The 13755-nt window shown below is 40.3% G+C and overlaps 2 protein-coding genes across 4 annotated transcripts in view; one reads left to right on the top strand and one right to left on the bottom strand.

Moving 5' to 3' along the window:
- Window positions 1-4243, bottom strand: part of LOC115609141 (protein FRA10AC1) — a 29079-nt gene extending 24836 nt beyond the window's left edge. Inside the window, exon 1 of the mRNA XM_030488982.1 lies at window positions 3668-4243. Coding sequence (XP_030344842.1) covers window positions 3668-3700 — 33 coding nt within the window. The 5' untranslated portion in view covers window positions 3701-4243. The remainder of the gene's footprint in view (window positions 1-3667) is intronic.
- The window catches only part of LGI1 (leucine rich glioma inactivated 1), a 30861-nt gene continuing 21047 nt past the window's right edge, over window positions 3942-13755 (top strand). For 2 of the 3 annotated variants that reach the window (XM_030488976.1, XM_030488974.1), the window contains exon 1: window positions 4261-4462. The gene's annotated coding sequence lies outside the window, so the exon portion shown is untranslated. Of the gene's footprint in view, window positions 4080-4260; window positions 4463-13755 lie in introns of those variants that run through there. The other variant, XM_030488975.1, reaches the window with a different exon arrangement.

Raw genomic sequence — 13755 nt, 5'->3', positions numbered from 1 at the left:
TGATAACTAAAATACAAAATAATAATATGCCTGCAAATATGTATCATCTAATCAGCAAAACATTCCTACCATGAAATTAAATCTTTTTTCCACATACTTTAAGATTACAATGTCAAATTAATGAATATAAGAAACCCAAAATATCCCATATCTTAATACCATCAAATGACTAAGCACTAACTGATCACCTCCATTTTTCAAAAGCATAGTTACATGTCCAATTCTTTCAGCAGAAGTAATGGCTTAAGCAGATCCCACCTTCTCTCCCTCACTCCTACTCTAGTACCTTCGTTCCATTTGCTCAGTTACAATTGTGAAACTACTCATAAACCAGATAAAACAACTCACCCAAGTTACAAAGGATCCAAGGATCCTACCTAAAAAAGGATCATTTTAACCCAGGTAAGTTTCCTGACAGTTCATCCAGAGCCCCACAACTAGCTACACCAGCCAGCAGCCACAGCTGGCAACTGCGTAAACTGGCACCGACACCAAAAAATCATTCACAAACTGGAACATTTACACAACTGAGCTAAAAACAAGAGGGATGGTTATTATACATCTGCATGGGGAAAGGTTCGACGCATGCTTGCGAAGTATCTTGGTAATTCAGACTGTGGATGAGAAAAGGAACTGGGTTAGAAAACCAGTGTATTTGATTCAACATTGCTGATTCTTATATTACCTACAATCATACTCCTCCTCAGACAAAAACCTGAGAAGGGCAAAATCGGCCAAAAAACCACATCTCTTCTGGACGATTTTGACAAGGTGCCTTCTCTTACTGCAAATGCTTACCAGCAATGCTACGCTGAAGACTCAGCTGTATCCTCTGTTGACATCAACAAGCTGTATCTTGTTGGTCTGTATCATGCAGAGTATGTAAAACACTATCTTTTCACACTGATGGTGAAGGATTGATTTTTAAGATTTTTTTTTTAATTCATTTACATTAACACTAATAATCTGTGTCTTTTTTCCTTGCTTTAATACTGTGATGTTCCTTCCACTTTTGAACTCTTCTAAAGAAGACCTGGCTTGTCATACATGTGTATAATTTGAACAAAAGCAAATGAGAACTTTCCCAGGAGACACAAAAATTATCAGTTACCTAAAAAAGTGTGGCAGATGTCTGCAGTGGGCAGTGTAAGTGGACCTCATGCACTGGCAAAAGTGCAGCAATGGTGCAAAGGCCTCCAGCACAGACGCATGATAACCCACAGTTCAGATGCAGGTCTCCTACCTGAGGTGGTTCTCATAGCAAGCCTGTCACTACTTTTATTAATGAAGCTTATCTGTTCTTTGGAAAAGGCTGAATACATTCCAAGTGTGCAGCAAATATATTTACACTTGACCTCTACATTTTAAAAATATCGTGTCAATCCAGGAATGTTTTGAATGGCAAAAGTAATGCTTTCCAGATGAACACTGAGAGCTTCCTTCACACACACAAAAGGGGAGAAAGTCCAAGCCAACACAACGTGCATGAAAGTCAACATGAGACAGATGAAGTATGAAAACAGGCAAGAGAGAAAGCTCAAATAAAAGGAGATTTTCCCATAGTGGATGCCCTTGGACAATGGGCCCCAGGAAAGCAGCAGACGTACCTGCTGAGCAGCTCCACTGATCCCAGGAATGACTCAAATGAAAAAAAAAAAAAAAGTGCTGCTCCAACAGAGTCATATTGTAGGGCTCTCAGAAGCTGCTGACTGCCTTTTGGAAAGCTGTGACTGTGAATATAGGGGCAGGCATGGCCAAGGACTAGGTCCTGAGAGGCTGCTCTTTTACATTAAGATGACCTTACTTTTAAGTAAAACATAAAAATGAACTCTATCAAAGAATCTCATCCATGAATGAATCTTTCCATTTTGGAAGGACAGTGTAAACAGGCACCTGCTTCATGTTGTGGAACTTCAAGACTGATTTCTCCCCTTCTCCACAAAAAAACACAAACAAAAATCCCAGACAAGGAGAATGTACCTAATATTTAACTCTAGTAAAAGAGCAGCAGATTCCAAAGTTTTGTGCCTAAGCTAGTGGATTTTAACAGGCGTATGTAGACATGGACATGCAAAATTGTCAAGAAAATTTAGAATAACTACTTTCACTATTTGATAAACCCTTTAATATAATCTTCATTTTGATGGGATTTGTTAGAAACACAGAATACTTTTAGTATGTTAGTAAGGTAAATATTAAACATTTTGTCAAAACATAAACCTAAATAAAAGCTACATAAGTTAAATGGTACAGTGTGTTTTGTCTGTTTCACCAACTTTGAACTTCCTTTTTCCCAAACAAGAAAACAAATTGAAACCACAAAACTAAACCAAATTACAATCACATTTAAGTAATCCCAACATCCTGGATTAATTAACAGCAAAGCAATTGGAGACAGAACCAAGCCCACTAACTTAGGGATCCTAAAAATCTGCAATTTAAACCCAAAAAATGTACGAAGACTGTACGCAACTGGGAACGGACAGAGATGTCAACCGCTGATGTCAATACAGGACACTGTGGACTCCACAGCCCTGCATTTACAGGTGGTATGTGCATCCGTCAGGCTAAAGTTGAAAACACAGCACTGCACCAGCTACTAAGAAGGAGAAAAATGACTGCTACAGCTGAACCCAGGACAGCATCCAGAAAAAGCATCTCCTTTAACCCTATCCACTGGGATAAACACACACTAGTGACACAAACATGTCATAATTCATGTTGACTCTCCCGTTCACAACACAAAGCTGAACAGAAAGGCAGTTCAAAAAAAAAGGGAGAGGGCCCCAAAACAATCCTATACACAAAATCCCAACTCATGCCTCCTGACCTCAGCCCTAATCTTGCTACTCCTCGCACGAGCGTCACTCCCATCCTTCCCTTTATCTGCCCAGCACACAGGTCTGCTGATGTCTGCTCACAGCCCAGATGTGGCCCAAAACAGACCTGACAGCTCATTTTGGTACAAACAAACTACTTTAGGAGGGTCTGAAGGGAGAAAAGGGCTTGGGGAGCAGTCCTGGCTGGATAAAGGGTGCCATGCTGAGGGCCAGCAGCGTTCACTGCAAAAACACTCTTCCTACCTTGAGACTCCGCAATTCCCACTTGGGCGAAAAGACCTGAGAGTAAGTACAATTAGCTTCAAACCTACTCTTCCTTGTAAAACTAATTATGAGAAGTATTTGCATATACAACCCAGTGAACACCCCTAACAAAGAGAAAAGACACATACAAAATACTGTCCCTTTATTAAAGCTCTCAAGCTACGGAAGGAGAAGCAGGAGTAAAGTACACGTAACAGCAGACCACGACGGTGAGGATTAGAGCTTTGTGGGGCTCCACGGAGAAAAATCACACCGAAAAGCGGCCCGTGTGTGTCCAACACGGCTTCGAAGCTGTTCTCACGCCCCGAAAGAACCCTGCTCCGCGGCCCGCCAAACCCGGCCCGCCGCCACCCTCGGGCGGCCGCGGGGCACAGGCCGGCGACCCCGGCACAAGCAGCGGCCCCCCGAGTGCCCGCCCGCCGCACGGCCCCCTCCCCGCACAGGCACGGCCTGGCCCCTCTGCCGGCCCCACCCCCGCCGCCATGGAGGCCATGGAGGCCGCGGCCTGTCCGCCGCCCGCCCCTGCCCGAGCCCCCTCCCTCTCTCTCCCGGGCCCCACTCACGGCCGCGGATAGGCGCAGCTGGTTGGGCACCATGGCGGCGGCGCGGGCCGCTCGGCTGGAAGGGAGAGCTGGCTGGGAACGCGGGCGAGAACCACGTCGTCCTCCGCCGCCCGGCCCTGCTTGCCGACCGCGGCGCTGCTCCGCGGGCCCCTCCCGGAAACTGGGGGCAGAGGCGGAGCACGGCCCCTCCGCCGGCTGCCTGCCGCTGCCGCCGACGGGCGACGCAGCGCAGGGCAGAGGGGCGCGGGCAGCCGGCGGAGCGCGGCGGGGCGCTGGCGGGCGGGGGACGGCGAGCTGCGACGGCAGGGGAGGGGAGGGGAAAGCCGCTTATCATGTTTAGGGGCGAGGGGAGTCTCCCTGCCCGGGAGCCCGGTGCGCGGCGCCGTCTGCGGCGGTCTCCGCCTCTGGGAAGGTAGGACCCAGCCGTAGTGGTTTCCAGGGAGGTCTTAGCGAGCCTGTGTCCATCCCGTCCTGCTTCGCCCCTCCACCGGCGCTTTCGGGCAGGGGAGTCCCGCAGGAGGAGCTGAGCTGGGCGAGTAACGGCTCAGAGCCGGCTGCGGGCACCAGGGCGGCGGGGCCCCGCGGAAAGGGTCCCGCGGGGAGGGGTCGGGGAGGAGTGGGTCGCTCTGGAGGAGGCCCCTCGGGCAGGGAAGGGCTCTGGGTGGATGCTCCTCGGTGGCAGGAGCTGCCAGACGTCCCCCGGGGCCGGGCTTCGTGCAGTAGGTGTGCGCGCTGCCCTCAGCGCGGCAAAGACCTCCTGCACGGCCGCAGTAACGCCCTGGCAGCGTCGGCAAGGTAATCTGTAACACTGGTTTCCACATGTTTTAACGGTTTCTGTTCTTCTCAATCGCATCTCGCAGTTAGAAGAGGGAAAGGCAGTATGTGACCCACTTTCTCTGTGAGGACCAATGGCAACTGGGTGATAGAGTTTGGGAGCTCGTGGGTTGCATCAGGGGAAGGAGCTTTGTAAGCTAAAACTGTTTTCTCATAAGCTAGCTGGGAAATGCCAATCTTCAACATTAAGTCATCAAATACAGCAAGTAGCTGTCAAGGTGCTGATACTGCTTCCCATCAAAGATCAGGGCGCACAATACCTGAACCAGCATTTTGACTGCTGAGGTCTGAAATGCTTTAGTTCATCACAGATATTTTCTTCTGGACTGTATCAGACTTTCCAGTGGTGTTATTGATTCCTGGAGTCTTAAACCACAGATACACTTAATACAGGGAAAATTTCAAAACTGAAATGCTACTAATGTAAAATACGTTAAGTTGTAAAATGTAGCTGTTTGCTATTACACAGTAAGGGAATCACATGCCACAGTTGATAGTGTACTTCTTTACCTTGGCTACTGAATCTATTTTAAAAACAAAAGTATTTTTTTCTCCTGACCTAGTATTTGTGTCACTCGTTTTATTATTATCGCTCTGAAGGGATGTAAAGGTGATGCTAAAGTGTCCCGTGGAAAGGAACTGTATGGCAATATGCTTATCTGAGTGTATGCAATGTTATGCTGAAATCCTATGGAATGTGGCCCGTTTCCTCTAAGGAGCAGAGACTGTTGCAAAAATGGAATTATACTAATTAATAATTTAAATATCTCAAAATAAATAATGTATACCTACGAAACTGTAATAGCAGGCATCTTTTTGTTGTTCTCTTACGGAAACGACAGACTGCTTTAGTGTGAATGAATCCTGACATGATTCTGGAAACTGGGCCAACAGATCATTGATTATGCACTTTGAAGAAAAGTGGAAAAGGTAGAGGAAGGATTTACAATTCCTGAATCTCTTGGCATTGTGCTGTGTCTGCAAAAGATTGCATATAGAAAAAATAAGTTTCTGGACAGAGGAAAACTCTGCAGTAAGTCCAATTGTTGCAACCATTGTAGATGCTGCAGTTATTTTCTAAACAGCTCTTTTGAGAATATCAACTAGATAATTTCATCTTACTATGTTATGTTTTTCTGATATCTGACTGTTGCTTTCAGGCATCACCTAACTGCTTTTTATATGTGGGTGGCAGTAAGCTATAGCTGGGGAAGTGGATCAGAAATGGCCTCCTGGCCAACTGGAATTTGAAACTGAACCTGTCCTTAGCCCTTAGTACATGCATTATGGTTTGATTCTATGGGAGTATCTCCATAGTTTAAATCTAGCATCTGTATGCTTTGACGCCAAGAAAGATACTTCTCTCGTACAAGTCCCACAGCACTGAAAGAAGAGAAGAGGTGGGCATAACTCTTTGCAGGGTGGTAGGTGCTATGGTTTTAAGTTGCATTTCAATGATTTTACGACCAAACCTTAGGAGCACAGTTTTCAGTAACAGGTACATCTATGGGTTGGCTGCCGCTGAAGAGAGCATTCCTTTTCTTGAACTGTTGCTAGTGCTCATCTGACCACTTCTGCTGAACTGCAGTTTTTAATTTCTGTCATTCTAGCTCTTCTGACTATCCTGCTGTAGTGTCTGATGAGTAACAGTGGTGGTGCAAAAAAAAAGGGTTGGGGATGGAAGACTGGGACAGGAGGGAAGGGGAAGGTGAGAAACAAGGGCAGACCTTTTAGCAGCAGCACTCTGTTAGATCAGCTTAGTAGTAATGTGAAACTATACTCTTAAATTACAGTAGCCCTGAACTTCATGGCCCACAAAGGAGACAACATCACTGTAGTTCTTACTTTATTCCTGCCCTAAATCTAGAAATGGGCTGAGTTTGAGACCTAGTGTATCCAGAATGCTTAATACTTTTATCAACATGTATGTACCAAAAGAAGGTATTAAATCATGGAGATGCAAAATTCAAAAAATCATTTCTGATATACTTACTGAGCCATTCCTAGAATCTTCTAGTATAGGAGATTTCACAGCATAAATAGCTTAATCTATTAACCTCTTAGGTATATAGTTTTTTTTCCTAATAGCTAAGATAAATCTCCTTTGTTGCTACTGGAGATAATTTCTTAATGCCCTACACTAGTTGGTACAGAAAGAAAGAATTTATCATCGTTTGAATAACAAATCTTTAAATATTGGAAGACATATATGCCCACAGTCTTACCTTTTTGAATCTAAGGAAATGAAAGTACTTCAACCTTTCCATATAGGTTACATTTTTGAGAACTTTTATATGTTTTATTGCTCTCCTTCAGGCTCAGAGTTCTCTCTATATTTTAATAAATGCTAAGCATAGCTGTTTTGTCCTTGAAAGTATTTAGCTAGGAAGAAATACCCCAGCCTTAGAATGAACTAGGTTGTAAAAGACCTTTTAGATCATCAAGTCCAACCTTTCTGCAGGAGATTATTGCCTCCTAAGATCTGGTAAAGTTGCTTAAACTCAACAGCCTCTGATTTGTTTGGTCAAAATTAGTTTGGTTAGCCAATTAAAAAATGGGTCCAATTTTAAATGAAGCAAATCAAGCAGCTTTGCCAGCAGGCCAGAAGAGGCAGCTACCACTGGTAGGGGCCATGTACTTTTGTCATGTACATCTGAGTTTGATTATGAGACAGTAATGTGGAACCATCAAGAATGCTAGTAAAATTGAGATTTATCTTTCCTCTTTCTCCATTAAGCCAGTTACTTTGTTGAAAAATGAGGAAATTAGACTAACATTATTTGATGTTGGCACCTTGCTATCTTCTACATGTCTATGAAGTAGGTTGCCAAAACATTTATTTTCGTGTCTTCATAGTACGAACTGTCTCGCAGCATCTGTCATGTTCCTGATTTTCATCTCCTACTCTCTGAAGCCCCCTAGTAATTTGTAGAAAGTAAAGTAGAACTAAAAATGGACATTCACATATGCCAGTAGCATCATGTTCAGTAATTGTAGTTCTTCTTTTAGAGGTACCTGGGTAAAACTTTGCAGATGCACTATGCCTCACAGCAAGCATCCAGAGCAAGGTTTACACTTCAGTCAGGCAGCTGACTCCCAAGCCTAAGACTTGCTGACGATCAAGAAAAAACAGTGAGGCTGTGCTGAGGGGCAATGGCTCATGCTCACCAGTTCTCTTCACTGGGACTGGTTACTCCAGACTGGTCATTAAAGGCTACCATCATTTGGTATTCATCTAGAGGCTATGTAAAGAGAGCAGGCTGTTGCAATGCATGTTTATTTTGTCACATTCAGTAAACGGTATTTTCCATGTTTTTTTGTCATAAAGGATATCAAATGTGGAGTTTAACTAGCCACTAGATGTCAATGTTGCTGTGCTAAAAGGCAAATGCAGTTTTATTTGTTTGGCTGACAGAGTAATTTGTTCAATAAAAGCACTTCTGGATTTAAAATCTTTTCCAGTATAGAGTCAGTTACAGAAAATATCATAGGCTTGTGCTATGTCCATTATTTCAAGAGCAGCTGTGGTGTTTTATGCTATTTTGAAGTTGCAATTACTGTTTCAGTGTGTAATCATTGTTAGAAAAGTGCCTTTGAAAAGATAGCACCTGATTGTTCATCAGTTTCCTCCCTTGTTCCAAAATCTCAGACCTTTATATAAGTAACTGCAATCATTGTATTGCATTGTATTTGTTAATAAGATAAAATAGATATAATAATATGATATCTAATCCTATTATAGGAGTATAGAATTTCCTAAATTCCAATTATCAGTGGAAATTTTGCTCTTAATTATTCCTGTTTAACACCATTGGAGATCAATGGAGATACACTGTGTGGGGACAGAATTTCTGGAACACTTAAGGCTTCCAATATGATAAACAATTTAGAAAACTTGGTTCTTTTAAAAATCTGTCACCAATTCTGTGTAACTAAAGGCAGACCCAACAGATGATGGAATTTTAGAAGGCTGTGTGAAGTAGAATTTGACCCATGGACTTTTCTTATTCCAGGCTCCTGTATTTCTAGGGCGAAGAAATCACTGCAAACCTCCACAACTACTTATTGCTTAATGCACTGTCAGACTATCTTAAAGAAGTGGTTTTGTTGGCCGTCTACAGAGCACTTACTTGGAGACCAAACTTCGAGAATTAGTTTTATAAACACTAAGGCAAAGCTCAAGAAGAGGACAGTGCACATCTCAAATTCCAAATTAAGCTTGTTCTGCCAACAGGATTTAAAAAAAAAAAAAAAAAAAAAAAAAAAATGCAGAGATTTTATTAGAAGTGGAGTTGAAACTGTCAGTTGATATGATAATCTCCCAAGGAGCAAAATATGAGGAAATTGCACCCTTATTCTTAGTTGGTCAGTTTGGTAAATAGAACCCCAGTTTAGGCCACAGAGTTAGAAAATATAGTTTAACCTGATTTATTCCGTTAGCCCCACCTCCTGTGATGCAGATAAGGCCTCTCAACTTTAAGCGCAGTTCACAAAATAATGATTTTGTTACTGTTGGCAGAGGAGCAACCTTAATCTTCATTATCATGGTCTGAAGTAGTTTAAGTTATGCTTAACACTTTATTTGATGGTAGCATCACTCACACTCTTAACACACTAATGAATCACAGATACATGAATAACTAACTTAATTTTTAACATCTATTTTAGTTTTCTTAACTCTGACTACAGAGTTATGTAAGAATCTTATCATAATATCTTGAAAACCAGATTGTTTTGTTCATTCATTCTGTTGTACTTAAGGGAACATTCATAGCAACAACCTTGATCCTGAGATTTCTGTTAACTTCAAAAAATATCATTAAAATAAACTAGGTTGCAAGCCCTTGTTAAGATGTGTATTGTAAATAGTGCCAGTATGACCTTAGAAAGACTGATTCAGTTATGGAAATAATAAAGCAGATTTTCATTTAAAAAAATAAAATCTTGGAAGCAACCTCCCATGTTATCTCTAAGGTTTGGTGCTTGGGTTTTTGGTTATTTTTTTTAAGTAAAGTATTTAAATCCCCTGGAGATACATTATGTAGACTCCTGTCTGGTGTCCTTTAATTGTTACTGCTAGTGCCATATTTGTTGTGTGGCAGGTAATTTTGGTCTCCAGAGCTTACAGTTTGGCAGCTCTGTTGAGAACAAAGCACACTAAAAGATTACACATGCATGTAGGCATGCATGAACACGTCTATCAAGAATTTAATTAAAAAGTGATTATCAATATGCACAAAATACTACTTCTTAATTTTATCAACTTGCATTGAAATAAATGGAATACAGAAACTAAGTCCTCCAACATTTTCCAGTTTTCATTGGAGGAGATTTTAGAAGTGTGTTATGCTTAAATAACCCCAAGTATGAACATTTTCCTAAGAAAGCAAAGAATGCCTAATCCTACTTTATGTCTAGATCTGCTATGGTGGAAAGCAACTGATGGCATTGAAATACATAAATCCAAGAAAAAGGGAAATTTGTTTTTTTCTAGTTTGATATCAGATGAAAAAAATTAAAGAAAATAATAAGTAAGAAAAGGAAAATATAATAAAGCAAAAATATAAAGAACAACCAACTGAAACCAAGCAATTTATTTGTTTTGGTTTGTTGGCTTTTGGTTTTGGGGTTTTTTGGGGTTTTTTTAAGTATATCATTTCACACTGGATTTATTTTGTGAAAATAAAAATAATATGTGAGCAAAATTACAGTCCATTGCACTTTTAAACTATAATGGAAAAGATATGCATTCCCTTGTTTCCTGATAGGCATTTTTGTGCATAATGTCTACCATGTATGTATATTCAGAATATTCAGTTAAGGAGAGAATTGAGGAAAGGTACAAATCATTTCCAATTGAATGTATGGAATCTGAAGTCTTCTATATAAAAAGTGAGTGACGAGTCACTCTCTTCTGAGTCACAGAAGCAGTTAATCACTGTTCATGTACCTAGCATTCTAGAAAACCTGGAGAGCAGTGCCTCAGAGTCTTAGTTTAAGATGTCATGTAATTGAGAAATAACGTCTCATTCCTCCATACGTGTTCCAGAAAATTGAGATGTATTGCATCTTAACCAAAATTTGAGATCTTCATCCAGGAATCAAGAAGGTCAGTCTTGCAAATTGTACTATGTAGCTGGTCAGGCATGTTCATCACAGTGTTTTCCACTGGTTGTCCTAAAGATAAGAAAATACTTCATAGCAGAGTTTATTTGCAGTATACAGTGGTGTAGTCAAATGTTTGAAATATCACAGATTTAAAAAAATAAGGTAAAAAATGCATAATAGGTTGTAATAATATAATCACCTTATGATTTCAGTGGGATTACTTATGTAGTAAAATAGTAACTGTACATAGAGGCTGAAAGCATCTGGGTTGAGGTGATCTATAGCTGATCATTCAATGAAAACTGAAGGATACAGGCTGCTCTGAGCAGTCAAGTAGGGTGGATCAGTAAAAATTCCTATTTCACTTTTTTAATGAACCTGCTTATAGAGTACCACTGTGACACATCGTTTAATTAATACCATCAGCCATTCTGCTAGAACTGACCATTCATTAGTAAAAGTATACTACTGATTGCTAGATTTTGGAAATAATAGGGGTTATATTTCAAATTAAATACAATTTTGTGTTAATTAATCACAGATATCATTCACACATAAAGTACTGAAATAGTATCTACCTTTCTATTGAAAGTATTGCCAGGATACTCTTCATTCCATGGCACCTAAGTGGAACGGGAAGGATAACTATACTAAATGGGAACAATTAGTCTTAGTTTCAAATATCAAGTTATGTTTTCTTATAGCCAGCAACAGTGAGCCCTGCAATATCCACAACTCTAGAAGTAAAAAGCAGAATCAAAAAACTGCTGAGGAAAGTATAGCAAGTAAAAATAAATACTCCAGCTTGTACCTTGGGAGATTCCGCTACTTGCTCTAACCACATTAAATTTGCAGGCAATATGTTAAAATGTTAACAGTTATGTATCTAGATGACTGCCTTTCTTGAATGGAAATAAAATGTAACCACATGAAAGATAAGGGTCAGGATGTGAAGTGAGTTTTGAGTGAAAAACCATTTCCTTTAGCATAGAGGAATCTTCTCTTATGTTTGCATTATACTGTCCTCAAATATGCAGTTGTTAAAAGATTGTATTATTTAAAGTTATATTAGGATTTGTTTTAATATATACAAATAATCTTGGTTTAGTCAATTCATGCCACACTTTCCCTGTACAACTAACTTTATTTGAACCTCAGCCTTTTACAGAGTCCGTATTTGGCAGGTTTCTGTAATCTGAGTTAACAAAATGAAAATATTCTTCTGACTACTTCATGTTAATGTGTATGGTGGAATAAAACTCCTGTGTTTCTAGGTAGGAGTTACTTTAAGGACCAATGTTTCACCATCCGTTCTTTCTTGCCTTCAAAATCAAGATCAGATTGCTACCACTTGGAAAGATTTTACTACGTTATGAAGGAAAAGTAAGTCTTATTCAGGCATTTGCTTATCTCCATTAATCTCATTATCATCATCCTGAAAGGATGCAACCAGCGATATTCTCCCAATGCAGAAAAGTGATTTCTAAAAGGTGGAAAATATTTTAAGATATTTTTAATTACAAAGTATAGAGATAACTATGTTCTAGAGAGAGTCTTCAAACTTCTGCATATTCAAGCTTGACAAAATCTTTCCTATGATTCCAAAATTCTTGTCAGACAGATTTTGAAAATGTAGGTTTCAGAACCTTAAACAATCAAATGCGCAAATCTATAGCACACTTCACTGTTTTATGCAGTAAATGACTTGGAAAGTTATGTATAAGCAGTTTTTCACTTGCACTATCCATTAAATTGTAGACAGGAAGATAACTTCCAAAATTAACATTAGCTTTGTCAGCACTGTCAGAGGACACGCTGCCAGAAGTTCAAAACAACCGTACATAGTACAATTTTTTATGTGATTTCACTGCTGTCTTAAAAGTAATCAGATAGATGATGAATTGTCATCCTTTCAACTCTGTAGTAAGAACAGCTACCGAAGAATTTTTTATTTTCTTTCTTGGAGACATCAGTGCCTGCAGAGAAATATGCCCATGTAACAGAATATTAAATTGTTTTCCCAGTTAAAAAGAAGCTAATGTGCTATTAATACACGACAGTACTGTCGTACTGTGATCTAACGCTACACTATGAAAAACAAAGCCTTAAACTTCTGGTGACATCCATGATTTGTGTTGATTTGCAGTTCAGTGTGGTCTTAGAACAACACAAATACCCCAGCCTTGGAGCCTGAGTGTCTTTATGAAAGGGCACCACAGCCCAGGTCACAGGTAATAAATAATACAGCTGCCCATCAGCCGCATCCACACAGATCTTTCATGTCCTTGGCAAGAGGGATTTAGCTGTCTTCCTAACATCACCCATTCTGAATCTATAGCAACCCTCCTCTAATATGCGAAGCTATTTTTAGCATCAGGGCAGCCTTGAAAACAGCAGGTAAAGCATGAAAAGAATGAATAAGTGGTTCTGGTGCTCGCCTGTGAATAAAAGCTATATATAGCTCTTGAGAGAGAGAGAGCTTTTAATATATTTAATGTGTATATGGAGATGTGCCTCCCTGAGGGGAGACAGAGGTGTCAGAAACATAGAGTAGCACATTATTACTACTTCTGACCTGAGCAATTATCTAAAAAGTCATTATTTCAGATTGTTCTGTAAAACAATAGAAAATACAAAATAGAAAATAGATTGTTAATGGAATTGGGCATCTTTGATTCAGTCTTTATTTGCAAAGAATGTATAGCATTCATTTCCCTGAGTAAATAGCAAATTGAACAGCAGGAGATTATTTGCAGCTCCGAGCTCTTTTCAGCCAATACTTGCTCCAAGAACATCTTTCAGGTCCCCCTTTCCAGTGCCTGGGGTCCAACATCTTGGTTTCTGTGATGCTCTCTGGATTCCTACTCCTGGTTTTTTGTCCTTCTCTTTTTTTCTCTTACATATTCATCTGTTTGCTTAAAAAGCAATTGTTTAGGAAAAAAATCCACATGTGCCTTTGTTTAATCAGTAGTGTGTGCCATTTATTTAGCTGGAAAGCTATATTGCTTCATGAAGGAGCTTATTACTTCCTACTGATGTATTATATTGAGGCTGGGAATTAGGCCCTCCAGTTTTAATGACTCTTTGCCTAAATCACAAGGGCAGCAACAGTGGAAACTTGCAGATGCCTGAAAGTGATCGGTGTC

Source organism: Strigops habroptila, chromosome 5 (genome assembly GCF_004027225.2).
Source record: "Strigops habroptila isolate Jane chromosome 5, bStrHab1.2.pri, whole genome shotgun sequence".
NCBI lineage: Eukaryota > Metazoa > Chordata > Aves > Psittaciformes > Psittacidae > Strigops > Strigops habroptila.
The sequence above is the reverse complement of the archived record's forward strand: the minus strand, read 5'-3'. Positions and strand labels throughout refer to the sequence as shown.